The sequence below is a fragment of the Aegilops tauschii genome, chromosome 4, assembly GCF_002575655.3.
Source record: "Aegilops tauschii subsp. strangulata cultivar AL8/78 chromosome 4, Aet v6.0, whole genome shotgun sequence".
Lineage (NCBI taxonomy): Eukaryota > Viridiplantae > Streptophyta > Magnoliopsida > Poales > Poaceae > Aegilops > Aegilops tauschii.
In genome coordinates, this window is record NC_053038.3 from 261503043 (window position 1) to 261513850 (window position 10808).

A 10808-nucleotide genomic window follows, 5' to 3' on the forward strand; every position below is an offset into this window, starting at 1 on the left:
CAACTAGGTGAGCAACTTATATGATGCTAGCAATAACAACAACACAAGCAAGCACGATAAACAACACAAGTAAAGTTTGCACAAATTAAAGGTAAGAGATAACCACAGGTGATGTCGGGGGAGACGAGGATGTGTTATCGAAGTTCCTTCCCTTTGAAAGGAAGTACGTATCCATTGGAGCAATGTGGAGGCACAATGCTCCCCAAGAATCCACTAGGGCCACCGTATTCTCCTCATTCGCTCACACAATGCGAGATGTCGTGATTCCACTAGTGGTGCCCTTGAAGGCGACAATCGGACCTTTACAAACAAGGTTGGGGATCTCTCCACAACCGAATTGGAGGCTCCCAACACCACCCCGAAGCTTCACTACAATGGAATGTGGCTCTGAGGTGACCTCAACCATCTAGGGTGCTCAAACACCGAAGAGTTCAGTTAAGCAATTTATTGCATACCAATTCCTCAAAGTGCTCTTATGTGCAATATTGATAAAATTGCAAGAAACAACCTTTTTGGTTGTGGTATTTGCTCTCATGCTTAGTAATTCATTTTTATGCAAATGAGATCAGTTTGCGCCATGTGCCATGTGACAAAGCCCTACGCTAAGATCAAGTTTGTATAAATAATGGATTCATTCTTGGATATCATGTTCTTATCTTTTGTATCTTTTTGTGTGTGCAAGTTTCTTTGTGGATGCTCATCTTGATGATTATTGGCCACGTAAGAAACTTATACACATGAGAAAGTGCATATCCCTCTTTGATATCCTTTCGTTTCCTTGCCGGTCCTTGGAATTGTCTCTTTTTATTCTTTGGTGGATACGGTAAGAGGTTGAGTAGTGAGTGCTTGTATGTATTGCATATATCATTGCACTCATGAGTTGTTGGATATTTTTTGGACCCTTGCTTAGTCAAGTGATGATCCTATTTTGTGCACGTTGTATCCAAGTACAAAACTAAATAATGCACAAATCATGGGGAGCTTCTCTATGTTCTTTAGAACACTCCTATGCTCATATCATAATATCTTTTTGGTGCATTTTATGGATCCTCAATATAGTGTGAATTTCTTCATTTGTTCGTAACTGGATATGTGCATTTGATTCCACTCACAATATGATAAATGCACAAATTAAGGAGGAACTCATACTATATTGGTCTTCTAGATTTTTTCTCCATTTTGGCACTTGTTGCCAATGGGGGAGAAGTTTAGAGAGTTTAGGTGAAGTAGGTTGGTTCATGCATATCTACATTTGTTGTGGTTGTTGCATGGATGTGTATATAGAGGAAACTCCACCAAGTTCTTCCATGCATATATTGTGGGGGAGTTTGCTCTATATAGTGTGGTTCTACTAGCATCAAATTCTTGTGTAGTATTTCGATGCTAGTACAACCGGTTTTGATAACATCAACTATCTTTGTGATATTTGAGGCTATCAAAACCACCTCAAGTATTCAATTTATTCTCGGATAGGTTGCATACTTGTTTTAAATTCATTATATAAACCCTCTTGTTGAGATTGTCATCAATTACCAAAATGGGGGAGATTGAAAGAGCATGTAGCCCCTAAGTGTGGTTTTGGTAATTGAATGACAATCTCTATGGACTAATGTTTTCAGTGAGATATATTTGAAGGTTTTGTCCATAGATGGTGCCTCAAGGATATTGGATGGAATCAAGGATGAAGTCCATATATATGAAGATAATGCCTCAAGGATATTGGATGGAATCAAGGATGAAGTCCATATGGATGAAGTTATATTTGCTCTAAGCTTTAGTATTAAATGACAATTCCTATGGAGCATCAAGTGCATTGGATCTTATATGAAGATATGTTCCATAGTGATGCTTGAAGTTCTTTGGGTTGTTTTGTGAAGATTTCCATCAAAGCATCCGAAGAAGTCCTCATGGTATCCCTCTCTGGATACCCCATGCACACGGGCTTATACCGTGCGCACGGGGTCGAGTGTCAACTCTCTGGATACCCCGTGCTCACGGGGCCTAGGTGTTGGCTCTCGAGATTCCATATCCAGTGAGGTTTCAAGTTGGTCTTCTGAGTATCAAGGCTTGAGAGAATAATCAAAGAGAAGAATTCGAGTTATGGTTTCAAGACAAGATCATGGTGAGCTCATGTGTTGGGTTTCGGTTGATCAAGCCTTGAAGCAAGCAACTAGAGTGAAGAATTCATTATGCCTCTCAAGACAAGATCATGTTGATCAAGTCTTGAAGCAAGCAACTAGAGTGACGAATTCATTATGCCTCTCAAGAGTTTGGGATGGAGTTTTTAGAAGGGCAAGTGGTGACCAAGATGATATTCATAGTGGAACTTGATATGGTCATGAAAGAGTCTTTGGTGATATTGTATTGAAGCAATGAAGTGAAATGAAGAGTTCATTGTGGCTTTCAAGAAACCAAGATGGAGCTTGAAGTAAAGATGTTGGTTGACCAAGATGAAGCTCGAAGAGTATATCTAAGTGGTCAACTCACAAAGCACAAACAATGTACCACGTGAGATCAAGTGATCTAGTGGTATGGTAAGTAATTGTGAATTGTGCTTTGTTACCTAACCCATGCTATATGTTTGTTATGTCTATGTGGGTTAGGTGTTTCTCATAGGCTTGCATCAAAAGGAAAGATCTCGTGTAGCCTATGTGTGGATGACATCAAGTGGTGATGGTCATCGGATTCGAGGAGTCCAAGTGCAAGATGAGATGACATCAAGTGGTGATGGTCATCGAGTGGGAGTCCAGGTGCAAGATGAGAAGCCGGAGGTTATATGATTTGAAGCTTGCGGTCCACATCATGATAATGTGCATGTGAATATGGGCTTGAGATAAGGCTTCCCTCATTGCATCATGAGGAAGCAATTCGAGTATCTTCACCAAGTGGTCGTGGACAAGAAAGGGATTCCAACTTGAGGCAGGCATTAAAGTCATCATCAAGCTCAAGTTGAATGTGCAAGGCAAAGGTATACCTTAGCTAGGTTTTCCTAGTTTTTCCGGTCTCATAGTGCTTGGTGGGAGACCGGATTATAGCTTTGATAGCCGTTCTATCAAGAGGGACTCTCGGGCAAGTAGCTTGATCACGTCGCATGTAGAGAGCTCAAACCTTTGCATTATTTGCATCATTCTTTCTTGTTGATCTTGGGTGGTTCTCTATGTGAGGACCTTGGGCTTTTCCATAGCTTCAAAACGAGCCCAAGATCATCGAATTCGGAGTCCGTATGCCAAAGTTATCAACGTTTTAGTGGGCTGCTGCTGGCTGTCCTGGGGACTCCGCGTGCACTGGGTATTTGACCCCCATGGGCACGGGGCCCCATGTGCACGGGGCTTGTACCGTGCGCACGGGACCCCGTGGGCACGGGGTCTAAACCCCCGTGCACACGGGGTGCCTAGGAAATGCCCGTTGGAGCCCCAATGGCTAGTTTCTGAGTTTGGCTATTTAAGGGCCCATTCCTCCCACCGGTTGGGGGTTGGTTCTTACACTTTCAAAACACCATTTTGAGCCTCTCTACACCTCTCCCAAAGCCCTTTCTCCCCTCTATGTGAAGGGGGATTTGTGGATGGATTTGTGAGCCATTTGTTGATCATATCCATTGCATCCCCTCTCCTCAATCTCCTACTTTCAAAAGTGCATCTTGTGAGATTGAGAGAGTGTGTTGAGCATTTGTTGCTTGGCATTGCATTGCATTTGTTGCATTGGTTTGAGCTCCCCACATCGATTAGTTCGAGTGAGAGTCTGTGAGTTTATTACTCTTGGAGGTTTCGGCCTCCTAGACGGTTTGGTGATATTCATTGTGAAGATTGTGAAGAGGCCTATGTGGCCAAGGTTCCCCCGGAAGCTTCCTCTTGTGGTGTGCTCCGGGGAAGGGTGTTGAAGTGGCCTAGGTGGTCAAGTTCCTCCGGAAGCTTCCTTGCTTGTGGTGTGCTCCGGAGAAGTTTGTAAAGGTGTGGTGGTCGCCTTCAAGACCAACCCCGAGTGAATCGAAGCTCATCCGTTGGGGGTGACTCGAAAAGGAGAATACGGTGAGTCACTTGGTGACGCCCCGGAGCTTTGGCTTCGGCACCGCTCTAACGGAGATTAGCACTCTCACGAGTGTGAACTTCGGGATAAATCCGCGTCTCCGACTCACTTGTGGTTATCTCTTACCCACACCCTTTACTTACCGCAATTCATACTTGCTCATATTGATATATCTTGTGCTAGTTGAATTGTTTAGTTGTTCCTACATTTCCATATCTTGTGATATAGTTTGTGCTTGCTAGTTTCCTTAAGTGCCTATCTTGTTTAGCATAGGTTGTTGGTGCGCTTAGTTGAGCCTAGCATATTTAGGATTTGTGCTTGAAAGGTATCCGTTTAGTTTAATTCCACATTAGGATAAAGCCAAATCCGTAACAGTTTTAAAACGCCTATTCACCCCCCCCCCCCTCTAGTCGTCATCTAGATCCTTTCAGGTACTCCTTGCAGTACTGGTACAGCGGTAGTTTCGCCGGAGCGGTACTACCGCGCTGCTAGAGCGGTACTCCCGCTAAGCTGTAGACAACCCAGTAAACCTGCGGTAGTAGAGTGATAATCAAAGCTGCAGTACCACTGGAGCGGTACTACCGCACTGAACTGCCGCACTATAGCCACCCATTTACATAACCTAAACAACAAGCGGAAGTGAGAACATAACTGAACTGCGATAGTACCGCTTGAGAGGTACTACCGTTGAGCAGAGCGGTACTACCGCTTAGACTGCTCTGAAAAGCCCAAGCACAAGGGAAGGCCAAGCTCAAATGCAAGGAAGGAAGGAGGGTGCAGAGGGACCTTCTATGTGTTGATTTCACCCAACCTTTTCGACGCGGACCCCCTCTTAATAGTACGGTGTTCCTACGACTCAAATCCACAAAAAATGAACCGAAGGACAAACACCATCTTCCTAATAGCTCAGAGGTGCACGAATCGTCTTTGTGCCATATGATAGATTAGCTGAAATGCTCAATGCACATCTCTGCAAAACCACTAAGGGAGAAATATGCCCTAACAACAGGGCCTCTGTATTATGAGGATTAGAGAGAACAAGAACTAGTTCAAGTCTAGATCAAGTCTAGATCAAAAACTAGAACTAGAGAGAGGGAATCCTCGGGATGCTGGTTCATCTCACATGGGCCGAACTATTGGGCCGCACCGTATCCGGACCGAAGACCTTTTGTGCCTTCGTGTGCACCCCAAGTCAAGATGGAATATCCGGAGTTTCCTCTATGTAACCGACTATTTGTAAACCATAGCACCCCTGGTGTCTATATAAACCAGTGGGCTTGGTTCGTAGAGGCTAGAAGATCCCTCTGTAACCTCCTTATACACAAGCAATATAATCAAGAAAGACGTAGGATTTTACCTCTTAGAGAGGGCCCGAACCTGGGTTAACATCGTGTCCCACGTCTACTGTTCCCCATCGATCCAACGTCCACAATTCGGGACCCCCTACCAGAGATCCGCCGGTTTTGATACCAACATTGCTGCTTTCATTGAGAGTTCCAATGTTGGATCACCGAAGGAACGATGGCTCGCCTGATCATCAGAGACGGCGTCAACACCGAAGACATCTTCATCCCCGAGCAACTTTTCACATTCGGCAGCATTGTTCTGCATGCCGACGCGACTGGTCGCCTCAACCAGGTCGACAATTTCGCCCATGAGCAACAGATCAGGTTCGGCAACTTCTAGTGCATCATCGATGCTCAGGGCGATCTGATCTTCACTAGCTTCTCAGCCTTACCCGCAACAAGCATGACCTCCGAAGCATTGACTTCGGGGGCTATCCCCGATCTGATCTCTGGATCAGCCCATACCACGCTACCAGCGTCAAGCTCAGAAGCATCACCTATGTCCAAAACCCAGGAATCAACCCTGTCCCGACACTCCCTCCTCGACGTGGATCCGGCCTTGAGCCTTAACAATATTTGGGTGTCCGAAGACATGGAGTCAACCCCCGCCGGGCTCGCCCTTCTCACCACATATTTGGCCTTGAGCCTTGAGGCAAGTATAGTGTCCGAAGACCAAGGTTTGCCCCTGACCAGACCCATGCCTCGCCCCACCCTTGCAATGGAGGTTAACTCCGAAGAAACTTCATACGCTGATCCGGCCAGCCTCGCTGTTGAACGAGGCGCTTGACCGGATCCAGATGATGGCTATTGTCGATGGACCATCCTCGGCTCATGCTCAACGGAGCCTCGGGGTAGGTCACAGGGAATTTTATGTCCCACCCACCAGCCACTTAATAGCCACTGTCAAAGACATAACCGACATGCTGGGCAATGCCACTAAGGAGGCTAAGGATATGGATGACGACAACGAGGCCACAGCCCACACTAACATTGCCCCTCCCGTAACCGGCCGCTGGACGGCCACTGTCGGTGTTCTGGGATCGGGGGTACCCAGACTTGCCTGCCTGCTGCCCAACATGCAGCATCATCGATGGCCCGGTATGGCCTAGCTACAAGACCCCCAAGACAAGACCCTCACGAGGGCCCCCGGCCTCGCGAGGCGGACGACGCCAAGACTTGGAGGGGCCGCTCCCCGAGCCTGCCTCCCGAGGAGCGGAGACTTACATGTAGGTACCCAGCCTCACGAGGCTCTCGATGATGTAAGCCATGACGACCAAGGCCAGGGGGCGCCAGCGGGCGCAGAGGAGGATAGTTTCCTCTTTGGTGCTAAGGAGGCAAGGACATATGCAGGTTCCCAAGGAATCCCCCAAAGGTTTCCATTTTAGTGCAACGAAACCAAGACCACAAGCTCAGCAGGATGGATGTCATCGCTGAGCCCACCTCTGCGTCATGACCAGAAGCTTTGTAGGCGAAGACCACCTTTTGGTAGGATAAGATGTAATTCTTATCCCCTTTCAAGTTGGTCATTGTGGGATCCCTTCCCGCCTAAGCTATGGGGGAAGATGACCAAGGCCACTATAAGTATAGGCTAGTCTCCACCGTAGAGAGGGATCGGATCCATTCCACCTTCACTCCCAGAGCCCTTGCGAGGCAGCTCATCCACTATACTAGTTCATCCAAAACCTCCTCGTGAGGCCAATCCACCACAAAGTAGGAGTAGGGTTTTACACGGCACGGTGGCCCGAACCTGGGTAAACTGTCGTGTTCTTACTTCCCCGCTCGCACGAACTCGAGAGGCAAGGCCCTGAGGTGATGAGCTTGAGGCTGGTGCTGGTTTAGATCTTCGCACACGCCCCAGAGTCTGAACCTTGTTGGGTCCGCAGAACCCCAATTCCGGCATTTGGTAAGCCAGGTAGGGGCATGTCGAGATCCTCCTCCCGGCTCTGATTCATTCCCACTTCGTCGCGCCCATGGCCAACGTCACGCGCCTCGTTGCTCGTCCATCGTCCCCGGTGTCACAGCCGGTTGCCCCGCCTTCACTCCGGAGATGCGTCGGGTTTGCTTGCCGGTGAGGTTCAGGCCAGCGTTGCCCCCGTGGTACGACGGTGCGGCTAACCCGGAGGAGTTCTTCCGGCTATACGAGCAAGGTATCCTGGCGGCAGGCGGCAACGGGAAGGCCATGGCCCCCTCTAGCACTCACGAAGGCTCCCCGCTCTTGGCTCCGAGGCCTCCCAGACGCCTCGGTATCCTCATGGGGGGAGCTCCGCGGGCAATTCCTTGCACACTTCGTGGCCCCGAGGCCCCACACAGTCGTGTGCCTCCTCGGCGGGTCGCAAGCACCTGCGTATGGTCGCCACGCCAAGCAACTCCTTCGCCGGGTGATTGCCGCCCGGCGCTGACCTGAGACCCTGCGGAGCCGCGCACGGCGCGAGGTCGCCATCACCTTTGACCCCAGGGATCGCCCCGGATCTGTGGTCGCCGCTGGTGCACTCCTTATGCTATGTGCACCCTCTTCGTCACCAAGACCCTCATTGATGGTGGCGCGGGCCTCAACGTGCTCTCTGTCGAGGCCTTCGAGATGCTTCAGGTGTCGTACGACCAACTCCTACCAACCAGGCCGTTCGCCGGGGTGGCAGGGGGCTCCGCCTCCCCCTTGTAGCAGGTGCACCTTCCTGTCACCTTTGGAAAGCGTGACAACTACCGCACTGAGGTCATCGACTTCGACGTGGCCCGCATCGGCCTCCCTTACAACGCCATCTTTGGGTAACCCACTCTCGCCAAGTTCATGGTGGTGACACACCCCGGCTACAACGTCATCAAAATGCTGGGCAGCAGCGGTGTCATCATCGTGGTAGGAGACAAGGGGGATGTGGTCCGGGCACTCAAGCTCGCCTACAGGGCCGCGGCGGCCTCGCATCCAGATGGCAATGAGGTCACGGGGGCTTCGGAGACCACGCCCGCGAAGAAGAAGTAGCTGTTCTCCCAAGACCGCACCAAGACGAAGAGGGTGCCCGTCGATGACGACAACCTGGGCCCCACTTTCACCATCGGCGCTGGCTTGCCCGCGGACCAAGAGCAGGCGCTCATTCGATTCCTTCGAGCAAATAAAGACGTGTTCGCATGGAAGGCATCCGATCTTGTCAGCATCCCGAGAGGAGTGATCGAGCATCACCTGGTGGTGTGTCCCGGCGCCCGCCCAGTGAAACAAAAGGCTAGGCGGTAGGCGCAAGAAAAGCAGGCGTTCATTGTCCAAGAGGTGCGCAAGTTACAAGAAGCAGGGGTCATATGTAAGGTGTGGCATCCGGAGTGGCTCGCCAACCCTGTCGTTGTCCGCGAGAAGGGCGCTTAGGAGCGTATGTCCGTTGACTTCACTAGCCTCAACAAAGCTTGCCCTCAGGACCCCATTCTGCTCCCGCGCATTGACCAGATTGTGGACTCTACCACGGGTTATGATCTATTGTGCTTCTTGGATGCGTTCTCAGGCTGCGGCCAGATCAAGATGGTGGCCGAAGATGTCGAGAAGACGGCCTTCATATCACCATGCGGCGTTCACTGCTACACCTGCATGCCCTTTAGGCTAACTAGCGCCGGCGCCACCTTCCAGCAGCTCATGCACATCATGCTGGGGCCGCAGCTGTCGAATAATGCGGAGGCTTACATCGACAACATCGTGGTCAAATCGTGCAAGGCAACAACCCTGATCGAGGACCTGGAGGAAACATTCGCCAACCTGCGCAGGGTGAACATCAGGCTTAACCCCGAGAAGTGTGTTTTTGAGGTCCCGTCCGGCAAGCTGCTCGGTTTCCTCGTCTCGCACCGAGGGATAGAAGCGAACCCAGAGAAGGTCAAGGCTATCGAAAAGATGCGCCCACCCGAAACCCTCAAGGAAATGCAGAAGCAGGCAGGATGTGTGACCTCCTTGGGGTGCCTCATATCCAAGCTATGCAAGTGCACCCTGCCATTCTTCAAGTTGATGAAGAGGAAGGGCCCCTTCGAATGGACCCCCGAGGCGGAAGCAGCCTTCGAGGACCTCAGGAGGTACCTCACGAGCCCGACCATCATGGTGGTGCCCCGCTCTCGCGAGCCCCTGGTGCTTTACCTAGCGGCCACCCCGCATTCAGCCAGCGCTGCACTCGTAGCAATTCAACAGGAACGCGGCGACACTTGAGGGAAGCCCCACGGCCCGTGCGGAGCCCTGAAGCCTTCTGAATCCCCGTCGCGTCAGGATGGTACTCTTGAGGGCTTCGCCCCCTGACGTTCGAAGAGATCCCCAAGGCCCGCGCACCTTGCGTGGAACGAGAGTCCGCCGACGCCCCGCGCCTCGTTGAACAACCGGTGTACTTCATCAGCATGGTGCTTCGGGATGCGCGCATGTATTACTCTATGCAGCAGAAGCTCCTCCTCGCTCTCCTGGTCGCCTGGAGGAAGTTGCGCCACTATTTCCAGGGCCACCCCATAAAGGTCATATCCACATACCCCCTAGAGAGGATATTGCGCAGCCCTAACACCGCCGACAGGGTTGCCGAATGGAACATCGAGTTGCAGGCCTTCCAGCTGGAGTTCAGCATGACCGGGGTAATCAAGGGAGTAGCACTCACCAACTTCGTGGCAGAGTGGACAGACGCGTGCGACCAAGAGCTGTGTGAGGATCGATCCTTGGTGTCGGGCGATAAGGTGCCCGATGGCTGGGTCATGCACTTCGATGGAGCCTTCGCACGGCGAGGCACGGGAGCTGAGGTCATGCTCATCTCCCCGACCAATGATAAGCTCCACTATGTCGTCCAGCTATGCTTTCAACACGGCGAAAAGGTCTCCAACAACACCGTGGAGTATAAGGGCTTGATCGCTGGGCTCAAAGCCGCGGCCGCCCTAGGGGTCAAGCGCCTCACCATCAAGGGCGACTCCCAGCTCCTTGTCAACTTTTCCAACAAGGAGTACAAGCCAAAGTACAAGCACATGGCGGCATACCTGGAGGAGGTACGTAAAATCAAGAAACAATTCTTGGGTTTGGAATTGCAGCACGTCCCGAGGGGCGCGAACAAGGAAGCAGACGACATCACCAAACAGGCATCGCAATGTGAGCCTCAGAGCCCAGGTGTCTTCGAGGAAAGGCTCTTCTGGCCATCATCCGCACCCCCGACGTCGGGGACGGTGATGCCTCGGGAGGAGCTACCCCACACGCCACCAGTGTGCGGCCCAACCACAAGGACCCTCCTGCTCCTGGCGATGGAGCCTTAGAGGGACAACTAGGACCAAGAGTTTGAGGCGTACTTACTCCATGGCATTCTGCCTAAGAAGGAGGAGGACGCGGAGCACGTGGCCCGTCAGGCCACCGCCTACTGCTTGCGGGATGGCAAGCTGTACCGAAGGTGCCCCAACGACATCTCGTTCAGGTGCATTTCAGAAGATCAAGGGCACGAGCTGTTGGCAGATATCCAC

At 51.2% G+C, this 10808-nt stretch overlaps 1 protein-coding gene across 1 annotated transcript; it reads left to right on the forward strand.

The window, feature by feature from the left end:
- The first annotated feature begins 9740 nt into the window (after nucleotides 1-9740).
- LOC141021809 (uncharacterized) lies at nucleotides 9741-10607 on the forward strand. Its single transcript, XM_073497657.1, has one exon. The coding sequence runs from the start codon at nucleotides 9741-9743 to the stop codon at nucleotides 10605-10607; it is 867 nt and encodes a 288-aa protein (XP_073353758.1).
- The last annotated feature ends 201 nt before the right edge of the window (nucleotides 10608-10808 follow it).

Coding starts and splice junctions, on each gene's coding strand:
- LOC141021809 (XM_073497657.1), top strand. CDS start 9,741: ATGTATTACTCTATGCAGCAGAAGCTCCTCCTCGCTCTCCTGGTCGCC.